General features: G+C 47.0%; 1 protein-coding gene across 6 annotated transcripts; it reads right to left on the minus strand.

Annotated features, from left to right (window-relative positions):
• Positions 1–313: 313 nt before the first annotated feature.
• LOC140418343 (uncharacterized) lies at positions 314–26,627 on the minus strand. Of its 6 annotated transcripts, none has more exons than XR_011944955.1 (3): positions 26,541–26,627; positions 10,324–10,436; positions 314–934 (listed from the first exon to the last, which is right to left on the minus strand). XR_011944955.1 is itself a non-coding variant. In XM_072501806.1 (3 exons), the coding sequence occupies exon 3, from the start codon at positions 5,004–5,006 to the stop codon at positions 4,083–4,085; it is 924 nt and encodes a 307-aa protein (XP_072357907.1). In that variant the 5' UTR covers positions 5,007–5,239; positions 10,324–10,436; positions 26,541–26,627; the 3' UTR covers positions 3,541–4,082. The 6 variants fall into 6 exon arrangements, 5 of the variants coding, with proteins under 5 accessions (XP_072357907.1, XP_072357908.1, XP_072357910.1 ...); XM_072501806.1 differs by lacking the exon at positions 314–934 and adding an exon at positions 3,541–5,239; XM_072501807.1 differs by lacking the exon at positions 314–934 and adding an exon at positions 3,541–5,239 and having other exon boundaries at positions 10,317–10,436.
• Positions 26,628–27,284: the final 657 nt, after the last annotated feature.

Genomic DNA, 27,284 nt, shown 5'->3' on the forward strand with positions numbered 1-27,284 from the left:
TCTCCAAAGCTCTGTTTAAATATAAAAACGGCAGTGGACTCATTGCTCAAGTCATTTTCATGGGGAATGCATTAGGGAAGAATTGTCCCCCAAGCTTTTGTTTAATTGAAAAATGCAGTGCCTGGCCAAATTCCTTTTGTGTGCAGAGGACCAGGTCCTGTGTATGAATATAAAATAAATCCAGGACCAGGTCCGTATGTTCGCCAAATCTAATCATTTCATCCTTGGGCAGTAAGCTATTTGTGCATCACTTAGTGAGATTGTATGACAGACAAATAAACAAGGATGAAAACATGCTCTGCAACTACAAAGCTAATAGAGTTAATGTATTTGTTAACAGTGTCCATCTCACTGAGCAGACTTCAGGCTAATTCACAGCCAACAACCTGCTCCGAAAACTCTGCTCCCATTTCGACAGCTGTGATAAACAAACATAGTCCACAACATTCTAAAACAATCAACATTCAAAATAAAACAAACCACAATTATCTTAAAAAAAGGTCAATTCACCTGACTCAATGTGAACGGATCCTATTAAAAAATTCCAGGATCCCAATCTGGGCCAAAATGAATCAATTCTTTCATGGGTTATACCTGACCAGTGCAGCACGTTTCAGTGAAATCTGTCTTAGTTTGTGAGATAAATTAGTTGCAAACAGAATAACAGGGAGAAAACATAACATTTGCCCATCTTCAATGGTAGAGGTACTTTCAGTACATGGACCAGCTCCGATATCTATATTCAGCCAGCATTACACAACAGGAACAGGGATGTGTGCTCAGACCAGCGAGTCAAGGCACTCTCTTTAAATGGTCAGTTTCCACAATGTATTCAGTGGCCTGTGAAGGGAAGCAGCTTCAGTCCACACTGGGAGTTCCTGCCCTTGACTGTCAGCTGGCATGTGCTAGCTCAAGCTCCTACTCAATGATCTGCCTGTAAAGAAAAAAGTGTGTTGATTTACAAAGAAACTTGCATTTAAATAGCACCTTTCACCACCTCAGGGCATCTCAAAGTACTTCACGGCGAATGAACCCTTTCTGAAGTGTGGTCACTGTAGGAAAAGTGAAGCAAAGTTGTAAGACCGGCCAGTCCAGCAGAAGGAAACCCTCTGACTTTCCGACTGTCAGAACAGAATCATAGAATAGAATCCCTACTGCGCAGGAGGCCATTTGGTCCATTGAGTCTGCAATGGCCCTTGGAAAGAGCACCCTACCCAAGCCCATACCTCCACCCTATCCTCATAACCCTACCTAACCTTTTAGACATCATGGGGCAATTTAGCATGGCCCATGCACCTAACCTGCACTTCTTTGGATTGTGGGAGGAAACCGGAGCGCCCGAAGGAAACCCACGCACACAGAGAGAGAGAGAGTGCAAACTTTACACACCTGAGGCTGGAACTGAACCCGGGTGTTATGACGGTCCTTCCATTATCTTTCCACTAAACAAACCTCAATCTTCAAGACCAGAAAACTGTAGATTCCTCAGTCCAAGTGTGGGCCTCGCTGTCTTCTTACGGGGTGATTTAAACATTAGGAACACACTATGGGCAGCATGATGTTGCAGTGGGTTAGCATTGCTGCCTGACGGCGGTGAGGTCCCAGGTTCGATCCGGGCACTGGATCACAATCCGTGTGGAGTTTGCACATTCTCCCAGTGTTTATGTGGGTTCTGCCCCCACAATCCAAAGATGTGGTTAGGTTGATTGGCCACGCTAAATTGCCCCTTAATTGGAAAAAAAATGAATTGGGCACTCTAAATTTGTATTAAAAAAACATTAGGAACAGTCCTGGTTCCAAATGGCCCTATGGGTTTCTGGTCCCACAGCTGGTTCACAGCTCCCGGTCCCACAGCTGGTTCACAGCTCCTGGTCCCACAGCTGGTTCACAACTCCCGGTCCCACAGCTGGTTCACAGCTCCCGGTCCCACAGCTGGTGCACAGCTCCCGGTCCCACAGCTGGTTCACAGCTCCTGGTCCCACAGCTGGTTCACAGCTCCCGGTCCCACAGCTGGTTCACAGCTCCCGGTCCCACAGCTGGTGCACAGCTCCTAGTCCCACAGCTAGTTCACAGCTCCTGGTCTCACAGCTACCTGCTTCCAAGCTCAGTGCAGACTATCTGCTTTTGTGAGAAATACCCAGAATTCCAACCAAGGCTCCAGCCTGAATCACTTATCCCCATGGTGACAGAGACCAGTTTGAATGTCTAATTGATATTTAAATTATTTAACTTAGTTTCAAGACGAAGGTCTGCCTGAAGAATTCATCTCTCTAACAAAGACAGGACAACAATTATCAAACCCAATGTCTCCGGGTAAAAGAGCCCAGCTACCCTTTTGCAGTTCCTACCCTTCCAGCTTTGATTTAAGTCAATATGAGCCACCCCTTGTGATAACCTTACATTAAAAGAAAACAATTCCGAAATTAATTCACAAACAATTCAAGGGCTGGCTTAAAGGAATAACTGGGCAGACAGCGATGTCATCGTTAGAACTGGAGTCTCCCTGCTGAAGAGAAGGTTTGGGACAGGTTAGGGAGGAGTTTGCTACTGTCATCATTGAGAAGAACACAAACTACAAAGGAACAACTGGTCCCAAACATAGTATCTTATAGCTTTTGTGGAGGGGGTGTGGAATCAGATTTACAGGGGTTAAATTATAAATGTTTTCTGTATTGGACAATCATATTTAAATCTGGGATTCAGGTGATGACATGAATTTGAGTCAGGTGACAAGATAGAGATCCGAGTATGACTCCAGGAAGCCTTAAACCCAGAGTGATAGCATTTCAGAACCAGGTATGAAGCACAAATTCACCCTCAAAAGGCTACCATGGGAGCATCCACTGGAAGAATATTTGCCCCTGTTTGTGGGAACGACAGAATCTGTGAGGAACAAGCTCCTCCAATCACAGTTTCTGTCTCTCCCAATGTTGTTGCTTCTGCAGAGACAGAATCTGTGACTGGAGGAACAGCTTTGTCGTCCATTTTGAGGAAGGAAGCTGGCTGACGTGCTGCCTGAGTCAGTGCTGTGTGGAGGAGCCGTGTCTCCCTGGGACAGAACGAGAGGGTTTCACAGCAGTGGGAGCTTCAGAAGGAGACGCAAACACGTAGAGCTTTCCCCGTTCTACTGAGCAAGATTTCATTATTTTTATATATCCCAGGAGCTGGGGTGCACAGCCCAGGGGTTTGAGTAACCAGGTATTGTGAACTTACTCACCAATCACATCTGTCAAATTCGAAGTTGAGATGCATTCATCCAGGTTTCATTCTTCACTGCTGTTATTTGCAGTTGAACACTCACAGACAACATACAGAACCCTCGGTCTGAGCTGATCTCAGTGGGTGTAGTGAGGTTATCGATGGGTTTTCAATGTAAATCCACACAATGAAGATCAGAATTGGGTGAGTTTTTTCCTGCTCCACCATCTGATCCAATAAACACTCGGCACCTATTCAGTTACCTTGTGTCAAATAGTTCAAATTCTCATTTTGGAAATGGGGTAAGGGGGTTTCCTTTTTAAATAAATTAACAAAAACATCTTATTTATAGATTCCAATTTAAAAGATTTAATATGTACACAGTCTTTGGTACTTGTGCTATTTTATCTACCTAAAGAAGTAAACCCCTGAAATACTCAACACAAATACAGGCGGTAATGTGATTACGTGACTATATCACTTAATAAAGGAGTTAGTGAGAGTGGAAAAGGAGACCCTGGAAACCAAAAATTTACTCCTGAAAATCAGAGAGCATCTCTCGAGAAAATCTCAAGAAGAGCCATTGAAAAAAATATATTTTGAGCCCTGCAGTCGGATCTTTCAGACGCTGAATTGTAGATTTTATACCAAAGGTTGATTCAGAATTGAAGCAAAAGTTCATAAATTTATTCTAAACAGGTTTCTGCTGAGAGTTCCTGGATTAAGGGGAAAGATCACAGATGGTGCTTTTAAAAATAGACACTGTAGCCCCCAAATTAAATGTAATTTTCAGCGTATTAAGTTTCAAGTTATAGGGATTAACATCAGCAGAAAATATTGTCAGACTGTCAATACTAAACAACAGCAGAATCCAACCCCTGCAGTCATTTATGAACTTGCTGATGTCTCTGGAGGCATCGTGACTGAGTGAATCCCTTCCCACACACACAGCAGTTGAATGGTTTCTTAGTGTGAGTGCGTTGGTGTGTCAGCAAGTTGAAAGACTTTGCGAATCCCTTCCCACACACTGAGCAGGTAAACGGTTTCTCCCCAGTGTGAGTGCGCTGGTGAGCAGTGAGGTCGGACGACCGATTGAATCCCTTCCCACACACGGAGCATGTGAATGGTCTCTCCGCAGTGTGAGTGTGTTGGTGAGCAGTGAGGTTGGATGATTGCCTGAAACTCTTTCCACAGGAGGTGCAGCCGAATGGTTTCTCTTCAGTGTGAATTCGCTGGTGTCTCAGAAGGGTGGGTAAAACTGTGAATCCCTTCCCACACACAACGCAAGTAAACGGTCTCTCCCCAGTATGGAGCCGCTGGTGTACAAGGAGGGAGGATGCCTGTCTGAAACTCTTTCCACAAGAAGTGCAGCTGAATGGTTTCTCCTTAATGTGAACTCGCTGGTGTGACAGCAAGTGGGATGATCCGGTGAATCCCTTCCCACACACAGAGCAGGCAAACGGCCGCTCACCTCTGTGAACACGCTGGTGTGACAGCAGGTGGAATGACTGAGTGAATCCCTTCCCACAGTCGGAGCAGGCGAACGGCTTCTCCCCAGTGTGAGTGCGTTGATGTATAGTGAGTGCTGAAGAATGCCTGAACCTCTTTCCACAGGAGGTGCAGATGAATAGCTTTTCCTCAGTGTGAATCCGCTGGTGAGACCAAAGGCCAGATGACTGAATGAATCCCTCCCCACACACAGAGCAGGTGAATGGCCTCTCCCCAGTGTGACTGCGCCGATGGTTTTCCAGCAGGGAAGGGTAACTGAATCCCTTCCCACAGTCCTCACATTTCCATGATTTCTCCATGGTCCTTGTGTCTCTCCAAGTTGGCTGATCAGTTGAAGTCTTCTCCACACTTAGAACATGTGTACAGTTTCTCCTCACTGTGAATGTCGTGATGTTTCTTCAGGCTGCAGAAGAGACAATCGTTTCTCCTTCAACATTCAAAGTCTGAGGATTTTCAGGTCCTGATGAATTGAGTGACTGTCAGATGATGTTTGGTTTCAGTCACACATCTGTAAATCCCCCTTTCTAATATCCTGTAAAAGGAATTTACAAACGTCATCACTGTCAGTGGAGCATATAAATGCAGAATAGATAATTCTAGTTTCAATGTACCATTTTTTCCTCTCCATTCCCCCAAAGCTGTAAATCCCCATCCCACACACTCTCCCTCCTCCCTGAGCTGAAATCCAAACCCATCTCACCATCTGCACCATTTCTTTCCTCCGCTCCCAGTTTTCTCCCTCCCTCTCCTCTGCCTGGGTTCAATCAGAGTGAATGAGGGGCGGGGCTGAACCCAGATGTCCCTCATTGGTTGAGACTCTGCATCAGTTTGAGCTCTTCCCATTGGCCATGTGGGCGCGGATTCCACAACCTCATTTTCTGCCTGAGGTGTTCACCAATAGGAAAATCTGGAGGACCGGATGGACTCTGGTCCTCCAACCAATCAGACTGTGGCTTTGTGTGATTGAAGACTGAGCTTCACAAAGACTGAAACTTCTTCCTGTGTTAAACCTCTGAGTAAAACAATTTCTTCCCACTTTTCTGGACTTCTTTAAGACTCCATTGACCCTTCCACCGAACTGTTACAAGGAATAACAAATGTTAACTCTGTTTCTCTCCATGATGTGGCGATGCCGGTGTTGGACTGGGGTGAGCACAGGAAGAAGTCTTACAACACCAGGTTAAAGTCCAACATGTTTGTTTCAAACACTAGCTTTCGGAGCACTGCTCCTTCCTCAGGTGAATGAAGAGGTATGTTCCAGAAACATATATATATAGACAAATTCATAGATGCAAGACAATGCTTAGAATGCGAGCATTTGCAGGTAATTAAGTCTTTCCAGATCCAGAGATAGAGGTAACCCCAGGTTAAAGAGGTGTGAATTGTCTCAAGCTAGGACTGAACCAGGACCTGGGATTCATGTTGCATTACATTCATCCCCCACCATCTGGCCTGCGAAATCCTACCAACTGTCCTGGCTCTTCATTCACTGGAGGAAGGAGCAGTGCTCCGAAAGCTAGTGTTTGAAACAAACATGTTGGACTTTAATCTGGTGTTATAAGACTCTGTTTCTCTCACTACAGATGTAGCATGGTGCCCAGTGGTTAGCACTGCTTTCTCATAGCTCCAGCAACCTGGGTTCAATTCCAGGGTAACTGTGTGGAGTTTGCACATTCTCCCCGTGTGCGTGGGTTCCCTCTGGGTGCTCCAGTTTTCTCCACCGTCCAAAGATGTGCAGGTTAGGTGGACTGGCTATGCTAAATTGCCGCTTAGTGTCCAAAAAAGGTTAGGTGGAATCACTGGGTTACGGGGATAGGGTGGACGCATGACCTTAAGTAGGGTGCTCTTTCCGAGGGCTGGTGCAGGCTCGATGGGCCGAATGGCTTCCTTCTGCACTGTAAATTTTATGATTCTGCAGGATTTTTCTGTCAGTCTGACCTGGTGGGTCTGTCTGGTAGTATTTCCCTGCTACTGTTCATGTGTTTGGATGTTTGGGTATTTTAGGGAGCAGGTACAACTCCCTTGGTTCTCCCTGTTGTTTTAGGTTAATGTGTCCGGAGTCTTTGAGTTCTTCCAGTCCGTCTCCAATTCTCCTTCCTGTCGCGGGTATATGGGTCTAGGTAGCTTGGTGTTGTGATTCGTGTTGTTTAGTTGTCTGTCTGTCTCCAGCAGGTATTGTTGTCTCTCTATAATGACTGTGCTGCTACCTTTGTCTTCTGGTCTTATGAACATATCCATGTTGGATCGAAGTTCCCGAATTGTCTGTCTTTCTCTCCGGGTAAGATCCTGTTTGTCTCTTGTATTTTTCCCTACTGTGACACGGCAGAGACCTGATTGAAGGGATTCAAACATGGGAGTTCTGGGAAAGGTGGGTAAGGATTTTGAAGGTGACAACATGTTCAAAGAGTTTGGAGAGGAAAGGGAGGTTGAAGATGGGGCAGTAATTTGCAAGGAGGGCAGGGTCAAGGGTTTGTTTTATTGAGGAGGAAGTGATGATGGCAGATTTGAAGGACAGAGGGACAGTACCTGAAGAGAGAGAAATGTTGACAATATCCGTGGGCACAGGGTAGTTGGCTGATCGGTAGCTCAGTGGGAATAGGGTCGATGGAGCAGGAGCTGGGTCTCATGGACAAGATGAGCTCTGAGAGGGCATGAGGGGAGATCGGAGAGAAACTCGAGAAAGATGTGGGTTCAGGGGTCGGGAAAGGATGAAACTTAGAGACAGTTTGGTCCGGTGGGCTCGTGAAAGGGAGGGAAGCAGCAGAGGCAGCTGATCGGATTTACTCAATCTCAGTTACAAAGAAGCTCCACAAGCTTCTCACACTTCTTGTTGGAGGTGAGGATGGAAGAGACGGGAGAGCGAGAGAACTTCAAAAGGAACTAACTTGTATCAGAGATATTAAAAAGTTTCAACACTGCACATTTAACACAAATGTAATTTATTTGACTTTTAGCCCGAATATTAGCCCCTGTAAATGGGCTGGAGTTTGTTATCAGCAGAAAGAGACCCAAATGAACATGGTTCAGTCCTGAAAGTGAGTAACAGCAAAATATAATCACTGCAGTTATTTGTGGCCACGTTGGTGTCTCAGGAGGTGGGATGAAGTGCCAAATCCCTTCCCACACTTGGAGCAGGTGAACGGCCTTTCCCCAGTGTGAACTCGCTGGTGCTTCTGCAGGGCGGATGACTCCGTGAATCCCTTCCCACACTTGGAGCAGGTGAACGGCCTCTCCCCAGAGTGAATTCGCTGGTGCTTCTGCAGGTTGAATGACTGAGTGAATCCCTTCCCACACCAGGAGCAGGCGAATGGCCTCTCCCCAGTATGAATGCGCTGATGTACAGTGAGGTGAGATGATCGCATGAACCCATTCCCGCAGTGAGAGCACCTGAACGGTCTCTCGTCAGTGTGAACACGTTGATGGACCATCAGTTCCCCAGAACTTTTATAGCACTTCCCGCAGTCTGGACATTGAAACGGTCTTTCATCAGTGTGAATTCGCTGGTGACTTAGCAGGTGGGCTGAAAAAGAAAATCCCTTCCCACACTCTGAGCAGGTGAATGGTCTCTCCCCAGTGTGACTGTGTCGATGGGTTTCCAGCTGGGATGGGGAAGTGAATCCTTTCCCACAATTGGCACATTTCCACTGTTTCTCCTCGGTGTGACTGCATTTGTGGCTTGTGAGGTCTGATAGAGCGAATCCTCGTCCACACAAACAAATCATGTACGGTTTCTCTCCACTGTGAACGATGCTTTTACCTTCCATGTTCAAAATCCACTGATATTCAGGATATGATAAATTGAGGACTCTGTCAGATCCTAATGTGATGCTCGATTTGAGTTTCCAGAGTTTGAAGCCTCCCCTTCGAACACCCTGTGAAACTGATTCAAAACAGAAAATAGGGAATGAGAGAGAACCCACAAAAACACAAAGGCAGGTTGTGAAATTGAGCTGAATGAATCTGGTCATTCGTGGGACCGGCACTGGGAAAAAGTGACCATGAAAACGGCTGGATTGTTATAAAACCCAATTGACGTCTTTGGGAGGAGAGAGAAAGAGGTGAAGAGAGATTTTGTATATCTACAAGACATATTAAGAGAGTAGTTGGCAAAGCAAATTCGATCTGAGCTTCATCAAGAGTAATATTAATACTGAAACTATGCTTCTGGTGGCACAGTGATTAGCACTGCTGCCTCACAGCTCCAGGGACCCGGGTTCAATTCCGGCCTTGGTGACTGTCTGTGTGGAGTTTGCACTTTCTCCCCGTGTCTGCGCGGGTTCCACCCGGTGCTCAGGTTTCCTCCAACAGTCCAAAGAAGGGAAAGTTAGGTGGATTGGCCTTGATAAATTGCCCCTTAGTGTCCAGGGATGCACAGGTTAGGTGGGGCTATAGGGTTACAGGGACAGGGTAGGGGTGTGGGCCTAGGCAGGGTGCCCTTTCAGAGAATCGGTGCAGACTTGATGGGCCGAATGGCCCCCTTCTGCACTGTAGGAATTCTATGGTTCTGATTCTATTCTCTGAATCTTTATAAAGCTCTGGTCACCACTCTTCAGGAAGAATGTGAAGGTTCTTGGAGAAGGTGCAGAGGAGATTTACCAGAATGGTTCCAGCAAAGGAGGTTGAGGCGAGATTTGATTCAGGGACACAAGATTACGCCAGATTTCCATCGGGTGGACAAAGAAACTCTGTTTCCATTCACTGATCGTACAAGCAGTTGGGACACAGATTTAAAGTTTTTGGTAAAACCTGGATTGAATGATATAAGATCCTATGGGGTCTTGACAGGGTGGATGTGGAGAGGATGTTTCCTCTTGTGGGAGAATCTGGAACAAGGGGGTCATTGTTGCAAAATAAGGAGTCGCCCATTTCAGATGGAGATGAGAATTTTTTATTCTCTTGAGGGTAGTAAGACTTTGGAACTCACGTCCTTAAAAGGCAGTGGAAGCAGAGTCCTTGAATATTTTTGAGGCAGAGCTGGATAGATTCTTGATGAGCAAGGGGGTGAAAGGTCATCAGGGGTAGGCAGGAATGTGGAGTTGAGGTTAGAATGAGATCAGCCGCAATCTTATTGAATGCTGAGCAGGCTCGCGGGGCCGAGTGGCCTGTTCCTCGTTTGTATGTAAAAGGTACAGGAGATATGAGGTGATATGAGATGTATGTTTTTACACAGCGAGCAGCAATGATCTGAAACTTGCTGCCTATGAGGGAGTTTGAAAATAGAAACAATGAGTGATTTGATTTTAAAAGGAAATTGGATAGACATCTGAAGGAAATAAACCTGCGAGGATACAGGGAGCAGGAGAATGGCACTGAGTGGATTGCTCCAGAGAGATAGCATGGACTCAATGGGCCGAATGCCATTCTCTGTGCCATCATGTCTTGGATTCCTTCGTGTAATCTAGTTTTGAAATTTAAAACCGGGGGGTTCAGATATCACTCAGGTAAATCTGTGCTACACTCCCTCCGAGGCCATTCTATCCTTCCTCAGGTTTGTTGCCCAGAACTGAACACAGTTCTCCAGGTTTGGTCGAACCAGGGTTTGTGAATCTCGGGGCTTCTCCAGTCACACTGAGACCTGAAATCTTCCCTCACAGACAGAACAGACAAACCTTTTACCTTCCACACCCAGATGTTGATATTCAGGTTCTGATGAATTGAGTGACTCTGTCAGATCGCGATGTGATGTTTGGTTTGCGTTTCCCGTCTGTTCAACCTCCACTTCCAGTATCCTGTAAATTTACAGAAACCTCACTGTCAGTTTAGGATAGAAATTCACAACATTCTCTCCTCATCAACTTTGATTAAATGTATTCTTGGAGGTTTTATCACATGACGTGCCCCCATCCACCAGCCATTAATTGGTCAACACATCCATCCTTGTGACACACTGCCTTCCTCTGCCAATTGGGAAGCAAAAGGACTCATTACCTTTCAGGACAGTGTTTGACTGTCAGCCAAACAACCTTTATCCCATTTTCAATATTTTTATATCCACTGAACAGAAATTTTCAAAGAAAATTACATAAAAATCTTCTTTACTGTCCTAATGATTTCCCAGACACGAATCTCACCAAGACAGAAGGTTAAATTTGAATTCATTTAAAGTCTACCGAAGACCCTGAAACCATTGTAGATTGTTGCAAAGACCCATCTGGTTCACTCATATCCTTCTGTGAAGGAAATCTTCTATCCTTACCTGGTCTGGCCTACACGTGACTCCAGATCCACAGTCAGCTGGTTGACCCTTAAAATGCTCTCTGAGATACACTCAGTTCAAGGTGATTAGTGATGGGCAGTGAATGCCGGCCCAGCCAGCGACACCCACATCCCGTGAATGAATAGATAAGAAAATCTGCCATCCTTACCTGGTCTGGCCGACACGATTCCAAACCACAGCAATATGGTTGACTCTTTAAATGCCCTCCGAGATGGCCGAGCAAGCCACTCAGTTCAAGGGAAATTAGGGACGGGCAATAAATGTTGGCCCAGCCAGTGACTCCGAATAAAATAAAATGCTGGAAACTCCAGTCGGTCAATCCGGGAGAGTTGGCATCCGGTCCAGGCTCGCAGTGCATGCGCCCTGCGGCTCCTTGTCCTCTGTAAAGATGGCGGCCGGTAACCCAGGCCTGGCACCGCTCAGCTCTCACTCTGTTTGATGCTGTTTAAGACGGGACCGTTAACATTTTCCTTGGGAGTTGAAGCCTCCACGGGGTATTTATGAAGCCTCCCGGCTCACTCCACAGCTTCTATTGCTCCCCAGCCACCCACCGGCTCCAATCCTGAAAGTCGCTCGATTGTTTCTTTCCCGCTTCTCGCACCGTCAGCAACAACCTGAACTGCGCATGCGCCGGTCACAGCCCGAACGGCACATGCTCCAGCCACAGCCGGACTCTGCGCATGTGTGAAGTGGATAGAGCACAATCTCAGCCGCAACGCATGATGGGTAATAATTGTGCCATTGAAATCGATATTGTTGATTCAAATTATGCTTTGCCAACCGATTACAATTGATGCCGTTGGGCCAAGGGAACAAATGTATTAAATAAATAAATACAGCAACTAAGGAGTACAGGCCCATCCACCACAGTCTGTCCTGGGTGCGATTGACAACAGACCAAACACGGACAGTGAGATGTTAACGTGTTGGGGTCTGAGCAGGTTCAGGTGAACAGTGATTTTTGTCTTCCTGAACAGAACAGCTAAACTACCCCTTGCCAATAACAATGTGCTGAAATTGGATCAATGGTTTGGGCATTTAAAGTTGTAGTGTTAACCAGTGGGAAAACTGAGGAAATTCCTTTGCACACATGAAGTGTGTGAGTGATCGCCTTCTGAACTGCTCCTGAACTGCACATTAGATTAATTAATGACTAACTCATATTTATTCTCACCCAGTGTAAGCATCTTCCACTTGTCTATCATATCAAACCTTTTCATAATCTTACAGGATCAGGTCACTCTTCATTCCCTTTTGCAGAGAAAAGGTTTACACCCTGTCCAATCTTTCTTGCTGGGTATAACCTGCCAGTTCAGGCATAATTCAAATATCTTTTCCTGCATCTTCTCCAGTCCTTCTAGATCCATTTTACAATATGGAGAGTTTAACTAATCCGAGAAGCAAACTCACCGTTGTCCCCAAATGCCTGTATGTTGCAGTACTTTAGTCATTTTACTGTTAGCTGAATGTAAGATGGGACAGAATAAGATCCAATGAGCGAGTCTGTAAAACTGTAGAACATCTACAAACTTGCCTCTTCCCCGTAATGCTAAATAGTTGACTTTTTCACTCTCAACCTGTCAGCTATGTCATTAAGAATAATGTGTCAGAGAAAGACTGGATTTCAGCTTGGTGACACCAGGCCAGACTACATTTTAGTTCACAGGACGGTTGAGCTAATTTCTCCATATCATAAGATGCCACTGACAATTACTGAACAGTCAAACAAACGGAAGGAATGTATATGTACCCTCTGTTCATCTTAAAAGTGTTGATTCTGCTGATACTGTCACTGTTAATCAGACCCAGAACTGAACCATCACCATTCTGACAATTGGGGTTTATTTCGAATCTCTGAAACTTAGCTGGGCTAGAGTTTAACATCTTGTTGTTTGTGAAATAAATCAGCTTTGTCTCAAACACACTGTGTCAAGTCCTTGATTTTTCGAGGGGAAAAGGAAATTAATTGATGGCCACGTGCCACCAGGCCATGCCAGTCAGAGTCTTTTTTTTATATAAACATTTTATTGAGCTATTTATAGTTTTACAACAACAACAAAATAAACAATGTGCACAAAAATATAAACATAGCGCAAAAGCCGTCTTCCTCCCTTACAGGTCCCACCTTTAAGTAACCCCTACTCTAAGCTAAACTAACCCCCCCCGGTCCCCCCTTTTGCTGACAGTTAATTTTCTCCAAAGAAGTCGACGAACGGCTGCCACCTCCGGGCGGACCCTAACAGTGACCCTCTCATGGCAAACTTGATTTTCTCCAAACAGAGAAAGCTAGCCATGTCCGATAGCCAGGTCTCCGACTTCGGGTGCGTTGAGTCCCTCCAAGCTAATAGTATCCGTCTCCGGGCAACCAGGGAAGCAAAGGCGAGAATGTCCGCCTCTTTCTCCTCCTGGATTACCGGGTCTTCCGACACTCTGAAAATCACCACCTCTGGACTTGGTGCCACCCTTGTTTTTAACACCGTGGACATGACATCCGCAAACCCCTGCCAGAATCACCTGAGCTTCGGGCACGCCCAGAACATATGGACATGGTTTGCTGGTCCTCCCACATACCTTGCACACCTGTCTTCTACACCAAAGAACCTGCTCATCTAGGCCACTGTCATGTGGGCCTGGTGAACGACCTTAAATTCTATCAGGCTGAACCTGGCACATGTTGTGGACGTTTTGACTCTACTCAACGCATCCACCCAGAGACCATCCTCTATCTCTCCTCCTAACTCCTCTTCCCATTTGTGTTTCAGCTCCTCAGTCTGCGTCTCCTCTGACCCCATAAGCAGCCAGAGCAGTGGCACCACGGCTGGCTCTTATGTTCAGAAGGGAGGGTCAAAGCGCAGAAGAGCAATAGTCACAGGGGACTCTATAGTCAGGGGCCCAGATAGGCGCTTCTGTGGACGTGAAAGAGACTCCAGGATGGTATGTTGCCTCCCTGGTGCCAGGGTGTCTCCGAACGGGTAGAGGGCATCCTGAAGGGGGAGGGGAAACAGGCAGAGGTCGTTGTACATATTGGTACTAACGACATAGGCAGGAAGGGGCATGAGGTCCTGCAGCAGGAGTTCAGGGAGCTAGGCAGAAAGTTAAAAGACAGGACCTCGAGGGTTGTAATCTCGGGATTACTGCCTGTGCCACGTGCCAGTGAGGCTAGAAATAGGAAGATAGAGCAGCTAAACACGTGGCTAAACAGTTGGTGTAGGAGGGAGGGTTTCCATTATCTGGACCACTAGGAGCTCTTCCGGGGCAGGTGTGACCTATATACAAAGGAAGGGTTGCATCTAAACCGGAGAGACATAAATATCCTGGCCGCGAGGTTTGCTAGTGTCACACGGGAGGGTTTAAACTAGTATGGCAGGGGGGGTGGGCACGGGAGCAATAGGTCAGAAGGTGAGAGCATTGAGGGAGAACTAGGGAATAGGGCCAGTATGGCTCTGAGGCAGAGCAGACAGGGAGAAATTGCTGAACACAGCAGGTATGGTGGCCTGAAGTGCATATGTTTTAATGCAAGAAATATTACGGGTAAGGCAGATGAACTTAGAGCTTGGATTAGTACTTGGAACTATGATGTTGTTGCCATTACAGAGACCTGGTTGAGGGAAGGGCAGGATTGGCAGCTAAATGTTCCAGGATTTAGATGTTTCAGGCGGGATAGAGGGGGATGTAAAAGGGGTGGCGGAGTTGCGCTACTGGTTAGGGAGAATATCACAGCTGTACTACGGGAGGACACCTCAGAGGGCAGTGAGGCTATATGGGTAGAGATAAGGAATAAGAAGGGTGCAGTCACAATGTTGGGGGTTTACTACAGGCCTCCCAACAGCCAGCGGAAGATAGAGGAGCAGATAGGTAGATAGATTTTGGAAAAGAGTAAAAACAACAGGGTTGTTGTGATGGGAGACTTCAACTTCCCCAATATTGACTGGGACTCACTTAGTGCCAGGGGCTTAGACGGGGCAGAGTTTGTAAGGAGCATCCAGGACGGCTTCTTAAAACAATATGTAGACAGTCCAACCAGGGAAGGGGCTGTACTGGACCTGGTATTGGGGAATGAGCCTGGCCAGGTGGTAGAAGTTTCAGTAGGGGAGCATTTCGGGAACAGTGACCACAATTCAGTAAGTTTTAATGTGTTGGTGGACAAGGATAAGAGTGGTCCTAGGGTGAATGTGCTAAATTGGGGGAAGGCTAATTATAACAATATTAGGCGGGAACTGAAGAACCTAGATTGGAGGCGGATGTTTGAGGGTAAATCAACATCTGACATGTGGGAGGCTGTCAGTTGAAAGAAATTCAGGATCGGCATGTTCCTGTGAGGAAGAAGGATAAATAGGGCAATTTTCAGGAACCTTGGATAACGAGAGATATTGTAGGCCTCGTCAAAAAGAAAAAGGAGGCATTTGTCAGGGCTAAAAGGCGGGGAACAGACGAAGATTGCGTGGAATATAAGGAAAGTAGGAAGGAACTTAAGCAAGGAGTCAGGAGGGCTAGAACAGGCCACGAATGGTAATTGGCAAATAGGGTTAAGGAAAATCCCAAGGCTTTTTACACGTACATAAAAGGCAAGAGGGTAGCCAGGGAAAGGGTTGGCCCACTGAAGGATAGGCAAGGGAATCTATGTGTGGAGCCAGAGGAAACGGGCGAGGTACTAAATGAATACTTTGCATCAGTATTCACCAAAGAGAAGGAATTGGTGGATGTTGAGCCTGGAGAAGGGTGTGTAGATAGCCTGGGTCACATTGAGATCCAAAAAGACGAGGTGTTGGGTGCCTTGAAAAATATTAAGGTAGATAAGTCCCCAGGGCCTGATGGGATCTACCCCAGAATACTGAAGGAGGCTAGAGAGGAAATTGCTGAGGCCTTGACCGAAATCTTTGGATCCTCACAGTCTTCAGGTGATGTCCCGGAGGACTGGAGAATAGCCAATGTTGTTCCTCTGTTTAAGAAGGGTAGCAAGGATAATCCACGGAACTACAAGCCGGTGAGCCTTACGTCAGTGTTAGGGAAATTACTGGAGAGAGTTCTTCGAGAAGGTAAAATTAAGCACTAGTGTTTTGTGCTTAAACAAAGGAGATTACAATGGGATGAGAGAAGAACTAGCTAAGGTAGACTGGGAGCAAAGACTTTATGGTGAAATAGTTGAGGACCAGTGGAGAACCTTCCAAGTGATTTTTCACAGTGCTCAGCAAAGGTTTATACCAACAAAAAGGAAGGACGGTAAATAGAGGGAAAATCGACCGTGGATATCTAAGGAAATAAGGGAGAGTATCAAATTGAAGGAAAAAACATACGAAGAAGCAAAGATCAGTGGGAGACTAGAGGACTGGGAAATCTTTAGGGGGCAACAGAAAGCTACTAAAAAAGCTATAAAAAAAAGTAAGATAGATAATGAGAGTAAACTTGCTCAGAATATAAAAACAGATGGTAAAAGTTTCTACAAATATATAAAACAAAAAAGAGTGGCTAAGGTAAATATTGGTCCTTTAGAGGATGAGAAGGGAGATTTAATAATGGGAGATAAGGAAATGGCTGAGGAACTGAACAGGTTTTTTGGGTCGGTCTTCACAGTGGAAGACACAAATAACATGCCAGTGACTGATGGAAATGAGGCTATGACAGGTGTGGACCTTGAGAGGATTGTTTTCACCAAGGAGGTCGTGATGGGCAAGCTAATGGGGCTAAAGGTAGCCAAGTCTCCTGGACCTGATGGAATGCATCCCAGAGTGCTAAAAGAGATGGCTAGGGAAATTGCAAATGCACTAGTGATAATTTACCAAAATTCACTATACTGGGGTGGTCCCGGCGGATTGGAAATTAGCAAACGTGACACCACTGTTTAAAAATGGAGGTAGGCAGAAAGCGGGTAATTATAGGCCAGTGAGCTTAACTTCGGTAGTAGGGAAGATGCTGGAATCTATCATCAAGGAAGAAATAGCGAGGCACCTGGATGGAAATTGTCCCATTGGGCAGCCGCAGCATGGGTTCATAAAGGGCAGGTCGTGCCTAACTAATTTAGTGGAATTTTTTGAGGACATTAACAGTGCGGTAGATAACGGGGAGCCAATGGATGTGGTATATCTGGATTTCCAGAAAGCCTTTGACAAGGTGCCACACAAAAGGTTACTGCATAAGATAAAGATACATGGCATTAAGGGGAAAGTAGTAGCATGGATAGAGGATTGGTTAATTAAAAGAAAGAAAAGAGTGGGGATTAATGGGTGTTTCTCTGGTTGGCAATCAGTAGCTAGTGGTGTCCCTCAGGGATCAGTGTTGGGCCCACAACTGTTCACAATTGACATGGATGATTTGGAGTTGGGGACCAAGGGCAATGTGTCCAAGTTTGCAGACGACACTAAGATAAGTGGTAAAGCAAAAAGTGCAGAGGATACTGGAAGTCTGCAGAGGGATTTGGATAGGCTAAGTGAATGGGCTAGGGTCTGGCAGATGGAGTACAATGTTGACAAATGTGAGGTTATCCATTTTGGTAGGAATAACTGCAAAAGGGATTATTATTTAAATGATAAAATATTAAAACATGCTGCTGTGCAGAGAGACCTGGGTGTGCTAGCGCATGAGTCGCAAAAAGTTGGTTTACAGGTGCAACAGGTGATTAAGAAGGCAAATGGAATTTTGTCCTTCATTGCTAGAGTGATGGAGTTTAAGACTAGGGAGGTTATGCTGCAATTGTATGAGGTGTTAGTGAGGCCACACCTGGAGTATTGTGTTCAGTTTTGATCTCCTTACTTGAGAAAGGACGTACTGGCACTGGAGGGTGTGCAGAGGAGATTCACTAGGTTAATCCCAGAGCTGAAAGGGTTGGATTACGAGGAGAGGTTGAGTAGACTGGTACTGTACTCGTTGGAATTTAGAAGGATGAGGGGGGATCTTATAGAAACATATAAGATTATGAAGGGAATAGATAGGATAGATGCAGGCAGGTTGTTTCCACTGTCGGGTGAAAGCAGAACTAGGGGGCATAGCCTCAAAATAAGGGGAAGTAGATTTAGGACTGAGTTTAGGAGGAACTTCTTCACCCAAAGGATTGTAAATCTATGGAATTCCTTGCCCAGTGAAGCAGTAGAGGCTCCTTCATTAAATGTTTTTAAGATAATGGTAGATAGTTTTCTGAAGAATAAAGGGATTAAGGGTTATGGTGTTCGGGCCGGAAAGTGGAGCTGAGTCCACAAAAGATCAGCCATGATCTCATTGAATGGTGGAGCAGGCTCGAGGGGCCAGATGGCCTACTCCTGCTCCTAGTTCTTACGTTCTTATGAGACAGGATCTACTCCCATTTGGAAGCAAATGGACGTATTAGTGAGAGACAGCATGGTTTTGTGAAGGGGAGGTCGTGTCTCACTAACTTGATAAGAGTTTTTCGAAGAGGTCACAAAGATGATTGATGCAGGTAGGGCAGTGGATGTTGTCTGTATGGACTTCAGTAAGGCCTTTGACAAGGTCCCTCATGGTAGACTAGTACAAATGGTGAAGTCACACGGGATCAGGGTTGAGCTGGCAAGGTGGATACAGAACTGTCTCGGTCATAGAAGGCAGAGAGTAGCAATGGAAGAAAGCTTTTCTAATTGGAGGGCTGTGACTAGTGGTGTTCCGCAGGGATCAGTTCTGGGACCTTTGCTGTTTGTAGTATATATAAATGATTTGGAGGAAAATGTAACTGGTCTGATTAGTAAGATTACAGACGACACAAAGGTTGGTGAGCATACCGATGCTTCCTCCGCTCCCACATGCCTCCTCCATTGCCCCCAGACCTTCAGGGCCACCACCACCACAGGGCTGGTGGAGTACCGTGCCGGCGGGAACGCAGAGGCGCAGTTACCAACGCCCCCAAACTGGTGCCCCTGCATGATGCCGTCTCCATCCGCTCCCATACTGACCCTCCCGCCACCACCCACTTCCTGATCATGGCTATCTTTGCCCAATAATAATTATTAAAGTTCGGCAGCACCAGCCCGCCCTCCCCCCGGCTCCGCTCAAGCATCCCCTTTCTTAATCGCGGGGTCTTACCCGCCCATACAAAGCCAGTGATCACCTTATTGACCCGCTTAAAGAAGGACCGTGGAATAAAGATGGGGAAACACTGAAACACAAACAGTAGTTTAGGGAGGACCGGCATTTTCACTGTCTGCACCCTCCCAGCTAGTGACAACGGAAACGCGCCCCACCTTTGAAAATCGTCCTTCATTTGGTCTACTATTCGCCAAATTTAACTTGTGTAGCCATTCCCATTCCCGTGCCACCTGGATGCAGAGATATTGAAAGCTCCCCCCTACCACCCTAAATGGCAGCTTCCCCAATCGCCTCTCCTGCCCTCTTGCCTGGACCACAAACATCTCACTTTTCCCCATATTTAGTATTTACCCCGAAAACCGGCCAAATTCCCCCAGAATCCTCATAATTTCTTCCATTGCCTCTAGTGGGTCTGAAACATACAGGAGCAGGTCGTCTGCATAAAGTGAGACTCTGTATTCCACTCCCCTCCCGGACCAGCCCCTTGAGGCTCTCAGCACAATTGCCAGCAGCTCTATGGCTATCCCGAACAGCAGTGAGGAGAGGGGGCATCCCTGTCTCGTCCCCGATGCAGCTGGAAATAGTTTGATGTTGACCTGTTCGTCCGTACACTCGCAACAGGAGCCTGATACAACAGCCTGACCCAGTCAATAAAGCCCCGCCCAAATCCAAGCCACCCCAGTACCTCCCACAGATCTTCCCATTCCACCCGATCAAAACCCTTCTCTGCGTCCATTGCGACCACTACCTCCACATCCCTACCTGCTGGGGGCATCATAATCACATTTAACAACCTTCTTACGTTGGCCGCCAACTGCCTACCCTCAACAAATCGCGTCTGATCCTCCCCAATCATGTCCGGAACACGAGTCTTCAATGCAGCAGATTGGCATCCATATTTAATAAGGATATCGGCCTGTAGGACCCACATAGCTCCGGGTCCTTGTCCTGATTCAGGATCAATGAGATAGCGGCCTGTGACATCGTTGGGGGAAGCACCCCACGCTCCCTTGCCTCACTGAATGTCCTCATCAGCAGTGGCCCCAATATCGCAGAGAACTTTTTATAAAACTCCACTGGGTACCCATCCGTCCCCGGAGCTTCACCCGACTGCATGACCTTCAGACCCTCTGCTATCTCTTCCAACCCGATCGGGGCCTCCAGCCCTTCTACTAACCCCCCGTCCACCTTCGGGAAATACAGCCCCCCGAAAAAGTGCCTCATCCCCTCCGGCCCAGCTGGGGTGTCTGACTCATACAGCCTACTATAAAACTCCTTGAACGCCTTATTAACCCCACCCGAGTCTCCAACCAGGTTCCCGTCTCCATCCTTTACTTTCCCTACCTCCCTGGCTGCCTCCTTCTTTCTAAGCTGCTGCGCAAGCATTCTGCCGGCCTTCTCCCCATGCTTACAGCTTGCCTCCCTCGCCTTCCTCAGCTGCTCTACCGCCCTCCCTGTAGATAACAAGCCAAACTCCGCCTGTAGCCTCCATCGTTCCCTTAGAAGCGCTGACTCTGGGGCCTCCGCATTCCTCCTGTCGATCTGCAATATCTCATCAGCCAATCCGTCTCAGCTCTGTCTGCGTTCTCCCAATGGGCCCGTATCGAGATCAGCTCCCATCTAATCACAGCCTTCAATGCCTCCCAGACCACCGCCGCTGAAACTTCACCGTGTCGTTGACTTCCAGGTAATTCTGAATATATTTTCTCAGCCAGCCGTACACCTCATTAGCTAAAAGTCCCACGTCCAGCCTCCAGCGCAGGCGCTGGCTACTCTCCTTGCAGACCTGTAGGTCAACCCATTGCAGGGCATGATCTGAGATTGTGATTGCCGAATACCCAGTGTCCACTACCCCCGTCAGTAGAGCCCTGTTCAAAATTTAAAAAATCAATCCAGGAATACACTTTATGCATGTGTGAGTAGAAGGAGAATTCCTTTACTCTCGGTTGCCCAAATCTCCATGGGTCCACCCACCCATCTGTCCCATAAACCCCTTAAGCTCCTTTGCAATTGCTGGCACCCTGCCTGTCCATGAGCTTGACCGGTCAATAACTGTGTTGAAGTCCCCTCCCATGACCAAATTATGCAAGTCGAGGTCCGGGATCTTCCCCTAGCATCCTCTTTATAAACTCCACATCATCCCAATGTAGCACGTACACATTTACTAGTACCACCGGCAACCCCTCCAGCTTCCCACTGACCATAATGTACCGGCATCCCACATCCGCAACTATTCTTCCCACCTCAAATACCACTCACTTATTAATCAGGATCCCGACTCCTCTAGTCTTCGAGTCCAGCCCAGAGCGAAAAACCTGTCCGACCCATCCCTTCCTTAATCTAATCAGTTACTCTAAGGTGCGTCTCCTGTAACGTTAAAACGTCCGCCTTCAGTCCCCTCAAATGCGCGAACATGCATGCCCTCTTAACCGGCCCATTTAGCCCTCTCACATTCTATGTGAGTAGCCTAGAGGGCTCATCGCACTGCCACTGCCACTGCCACCCCCACCCCCCCAGCTGATCAGCCATCACCTTTCTTGGGCCAGTCTCCAGCCCACGCCCCATGCATCCGCCAGCCCGCCCCCAGGCAGCCCCTGTCCCTGACCTCCTTTCTGATCCACAGCAAACGTCCCCCCCCCTCCCGGTCAGCAGAACCTTTCTCCCCACCAGTAACAGCACTACGTAAACCAACCCCTTCAACAAGCAGAACATCTGCTCACCCTACACTGCGCTTCCGTGAGCTAGTCCGCCCACCTAGCTTGATGACCTCCGCCCATGGCGCTAGACATTCTCCCACCTATTGTCCCCTCCACCCCTCTCCCGGACTCACATATTCAAAATAAAAGCAATCCCAACACAATTGCCTGAAAAAACCACGAAAAACAGCTGGGCAGCATGGTAGCATTGTGGATAGCACAATTGCTTCACAGCTCCAGGGTCCCAGGTTCAATTCCGGCTTGGGTCACTGTCTGTGCGGAGTTTGCACATCCTCCCCGTGTGCGTGGGTTTCCTCCGGGTGCTCCGGTTTCCTCCCACAGTCTAAAGATGTGCAGGTTAGGTGGATTGGCCACGCTAAATTGCCCTTAATGTCCAAAATTGCCCTTAGTGTTGGGTGGGGTTCTGGGTTATGGGGATAGGGTGGGGGTGTTGACGTTGGGTAGGGTGCTCTTCCAAGAGCCGGTGCAGACTCGATGAGCCGAATGGCCTCCTTCTGCACTGTAAATTCTATGAAAAATCTATGAATTTATGTATCAAACAGAAGATCCAACATCTAACAAACACACCTCCATCCCCCATCAGTGCAAATGTAAACTTTAACTCACCCAGATCTGCAACAGGCCCCAAATCAATACAGAAGGCATTATAAATAACGACCAAAACAAACAAGAAACCTTTTTAATGTGGGCGTTGCAGCAAAGTTCAAAGTCCTCAGTCTGCCACCAGTCCTTTCCTTCTAGCGAAGTCCATCGTTTCCTCAGGCTACCCAAAATTAAAATGTTGCTCCTCATACGTGACCTAGAGACGGGCTGGACATAGCAGTCCAAACTGCACCTTTTTCTTAAAAAGGGTCGACTTTATCTGATTGAACCCTGCTTTTGCCTGGCTGCATCCGCACTCAGATCCTGATAGATCCGCAGGAAACTGTTCTCCCATTTACAACTAGTGTCTGCCTGGCCAACCGTTAAATACGCTCCTTGTCCAAGTACCTGTGGAATCTCACCACCATTTCCCTCGAGGGGTTCCCCACTCACGGCTTCCTCGCGAGCGCTCTGTGAGCCCTGTCCACCTCCAAGGGTCAGGAGAACATTCCATCTCCCAGCAACTTCTCGAACATGCCCACTATGTATGCCCCAGAGTCCGCTCCTTCGGACCCCTCCGGGAGACCGACGATTCTCAAGTTCTGCCGGCGGGACCTATTCTCTAGGTCCTCCACCTTCTCCAGGAGTCTTTTCTGCTGGTCTCTCAGCATCCCCACCGCAGTTTGATGTTCCTCCTGCTCAGCCAGTGCATTCTCTACTTTCTGGATCGCCCGATCTTGGGCATCCAATCCAAGTTCCAGCCGCGCAATCGATTCTTTAACCAGGTCCAAGCAATCCTGTTTCTGCTTGGCGAAGCCCTCCTGAATAAACTGCATCAGCTGCTCCGTCGACCGCTGGGTTGCCAAGCCAAGACTCCGGCCATCCGACATACTTTCTCCCGCTGCAGCTTCGGTCCAAGCCTTCTCTATTTCTTCCTTTGCGAGCACTTCTAGTCCGCCTCTCCAAGCACCGATGTAGGAATCCACTCCATAATTGCCTCTACCATCAATTTATCGAATCAAGTCCGATAGAAAATGGGGGGGAAAGGTCCAAAGGTCCGGCCCGAGCGGGAGCCACCAAATGTGCGACCTACTCCTTCATAGCCACCACCGGAACTGCCAATAAGTCTTTTTAAGACAGAGATATATAGGTTCTTGATTAATAAGGGGCTCAGATGTTATGGGGAGAAGGCAGGAGAATGGGGATGAGAAACAAATCAGCCATGGTCGAATAGCAGAGCAGACTCGATGGGCTGAATGGCATAATTCTGCTTCTCTATCTTCTTTTTTAATGGGAGGGTCTCATAGAAACGTATAACATTCGAACAGGAGTGGACAGAGTAGATTCATAAAGAATGCTCCCAATGGTGGGGGAGTCCAGAACTAGGGGGTCATAGTTTGAGGATAAGGGGTAAAACTTTTAAGACTGAGGTGAGGAGAGATTTTTTCACCCAGAGAGTGATGAGCCTGTGGAATTCATTACCACAGAAAGTCATGGAGGACAAAACATTGTGCAATTTGAAGAAGGAGTTTGATATAGCTCTTGGGGCTAAAGGGATTAAAGGATATGTACGGCTCTGTGGTGCAAAGGATAATGTGTTGGACTTCTACTTAATGGCAAGTAAGGAAGTCAAAGGTTGTGGGATCAAATCCCACTGGAGTCGACTGTTAGTGTAGCACAGTGGTTAGCACTGCTGTCTCATTGCCAGGGACACGGGTTCAATTTCGACCTTGGGTGGCTGTCGGTGTGGAATTTACACCTTCTCCCCATGTCTGCGTGGGTTTCCGCCGGGTGCTCCGGTTTCCTTCTACAGTCCAAAGATGTGCAGGTTAAGTGGACTGTCCATGGTAAATTGCCCTTCAGTGTGCAGTGGGTTAACGGGGACAAGGGCAGGGTAATCATTCAGAGGGTCGGTGCAGACTCGATGGGCTGAATGGCCGCCTTCTGCACAGGATTCTAGGAGATGGGGGGGGGGAAATCAGGATATTGAACTTGATTATCAGCCATGATCATAATGAATGGCGGAGCAGGCTCGAATGGCCTACTCCTGCTTCTATTTTCTATGTAAGTCACATGTAGGCCAGACCGGGTAAGGAGTAAGGAGGCGAGATTTCCTTCTCTCAAGGACATTAGTGAACCAGATGGATTACAACAATTGACAATGTTTTCATGGTCACCATTAGACTTCTAATTCCAGATTTTTATTTAATTGAAATGTCACCATCTGCCATAGTGGGATTCAAACCCCAGTTCCCAGAGAATTACTCAGGACCTGGATTACTAGTCATGTGATATTACCAATATGCCATCGCCTCACTGAGTGATGCAGTGTATATTACACACATTTTTAATCCAGTAATATATATGTGTACATGGCTAGCAGTCTACATGATCCTTTTCAGGTCTCTTTGCCATGCACATGAATTAGTGAACATAGATCTGTTCATCAGCATGAATTGTCATTCAGAAGAATTGGGACGGTGTATATTAGGCACAGCGAGAGAATGGAGGGAGAGTGTGTGAGATGGAGATATACAGGTTTTGGGATGCGAAAGGAAGAAACATTCTATCGAAACGAGCACTACATGTTGTGAATATCTATCCTGAATCGAAAGAGAAAATGCTGGAAAATCTCAGCAGGTCTGGCAGCATCTGTAGGGAGAGAAAAGAGCTCACTTTTCGAGTCTGATGACTCTTTCTCAAAGCTTTGACTACAGCACGGAGGACCCAGGTTGGAATCCTGGCCCTGGGTCACTGTCCATGTGGAGTTTGCACATTCTCCCAGTGTCTGACTGAGTTTCACCCCCACAACCTAAAATTGTGCAGGTTAGGCAGATTGGCCATGTTAAATTGCCCCATAATAATCGGGTACTCTAAATTTATATTTAAAAAAACACTTTTCACTGTACCTCACGGAGTCTTCTTAAAAAGTATTTATTCATGGGAGGTGAGGGTCAGTGGCTGGGTCAGCATTTACTGCTCATTCCAATTGCCCTTGAACTGCGTGTCTTGTGAGGTTATTTCAGAGGGCACTTACAAATCAACCACAACATTGCTGTGGATCTGGAGTCATGTGTGGGCCAGGCCACGTAAGGAGAGCAAATTTCCTGAAGGACATTAGTGAACCAGACAGGTTTTTACAACGATCCACAATGTCGTCATCAGACTTATAATTTGACACTTTTATTCAATTTCAATTCATTGCCAGATTCGATCCCAGATCACTAACTTCGGTCTCTGGATTACTAGCCCAGTAACAATACCATTACACCACTGCCCAGCCCACATATTCTTGGCAGAATATGTCTAGTAACTTCTCAAAAAATTATAAAGCAATTTATTTCTTCAAAGAAATTCTCATAGCTCTGCAGTTTCTGGAAACATTTAGGTTGAAAGTATTATTTTATAAAATAAAGATCTAGTCTTTACAACATAATTACCTAATACACCAATTCACTAATGATAATCAATGTTCATTAAAGAATAATCATAAATGTAATTATTGTTCTTTGCTCTGAAATCAATACATAGTTAATATCGAAAAGGTACAGAAGGTGAAATGGCTGCAGGAGGCACACATGAGGTATAAAAGAGCTTCCTTGACCTTGTTACTAATGACAGTGAATACACTATGGAAATAACAATTTTAGAGCTAAATGTGATTACACATGCGTACTTATAGCTTCTTACAATACAACAGTAAATATGTTTCAAAAGTACTCCATTGGCTTTCAAAGACTTCAGAGGGCCCAGTGTCAGTGCGAGGTTTGAGAGAAATGTACATTTGTTCTATTAGTCTGCAAACTAGAATATACTGCTGTCTCTGGATCTGTAAAGACTTAGTTACCTGCAAATGCTCACATTCAAAGCCTTGTCTTGCATGTTTGACTTGGTCTATATATATATATATATATATATATCTTTCTAGAACATACCCCTTCATTCACCTGAGGAAGAAGCAGTGCTCCGAAAGCTAGTGATTGAAACAAACCTGTTGGACTTTAACCTGGTGTTGCAAGAGGGCGGTGCTGGAGGACTGACCGAGAGCGGCTGGTCCTCCAGCCAATCAGAGTGAACGGGAGGCGGAACAAAGCCGGCGCTCTCACTCACTCCGCATGCGCGCGGCCGCGTACTTCGTCCACCCGGGCCTGTCCCGGGGAAAAGCCCGGGCAGCTTTCGCCGCTTCAACTGCCGTATCCGAACTTCATTTTGGGGGCTTTGTACCTACACGGAACGTTTATGAAGCCTCCCGACCCATCCACGGACTCTATCCGTCCCTCATGACTCACCGAGCGGGATCTGACCGGCGAAGGATTTCCACCCGACCGCCCGAATCCTGAACTGTCATCGGCACTGCGCATGCTCCAACTCACGTGGGTGACACCGGGGCTCAGCCCCGCCCCTCATTCACTCCGATTCGTTGGAGAACCAGCCGCTCCGCTTGGTTCTCCAGTCACGTCCCTCTCTTCCTATTGGACCAGAAATGCCGTCAATCACTCCCAGGGCATCGTGAGCTGGAGCATGCGCAGTGCCGATGCTGGACGCGGCCGGGAGGTTTCACTGAAACCCGGTGGAAGCTTCAAACCCCAATAAGAAGTTTCCGGGCCCGGGTTTGCATCGAGCGGGGGGACAGCTGCGGCCTGCTCCCGGTGACAGGCCTGAGTTAACGGCCGCCGTCTTTATAGAGGCTGCAAACCCACACGGGGCAAAACATCAGAGATAGAGTTTGTTGTGAAACCAATGGGATGTAAAACAGGAGGTCAGGGTTACAGTCAACAACAACAACTTCTATTTATATAACACCTTTAACATCAGAAATCATCCCAGTCAACTTCACAGGAACATTTTAAAACCAAGTGAGACACCCAGACACAAAAGGAGATATTAGGACAGGTGACCAAAACCTTAGTCAAAGAGGTGAGTTTTAAAGAGTCTGAAAGGAGGTGAGTGAGGTGGAGACCGGGAGGTTTAGGGAGGGAATTCAGTGCTTGGGGCCGAGGGAACTTAAAACCATGGCGTAGTAATTGGAATCG

This window comes from Scyliorhinus torazame, chromosome 5 (genome assembly GCF_047496885.1).
Source record: "Scyliorhinus torazame isolate Kashiwa2021f chromosome 5, sScyTor2.1, whole genome shotgun sequence".
Classification (NCBI taxonomy): Eukaryota; Metazoa; Chordata; class Chondrichthyes; order Carcharhiniformes; family Scyliorhinidae; genus Scyliorhinus; species Scyliorhinus torazame.

Bases quoted from the DNA above. Each gene is read 5' to 3' on its own strand.
- LOC140418343 (XM_072501805.1), bottom strand. From the start codon at position 26,599: ATGACAGTTCAGGATTCGGGCGGTCGGGTGGAAATCCTTCGCCGGTCA. The intron at 10,437-26,540 runs GTGAGTCATGAG...GTAAATTTACAG, and splicing joins CGCCGGTCAGATCCCGCTCG to GATACTGGAAGTGGAGGTTG. The intron at 8,588-10,323 runs GTAAAAGGTTTG...GTTTTGAATCAG, and splicing joins TCAACATCTGGGTGTGGAAG to TTTCACAGGGTGTTCGAAGG.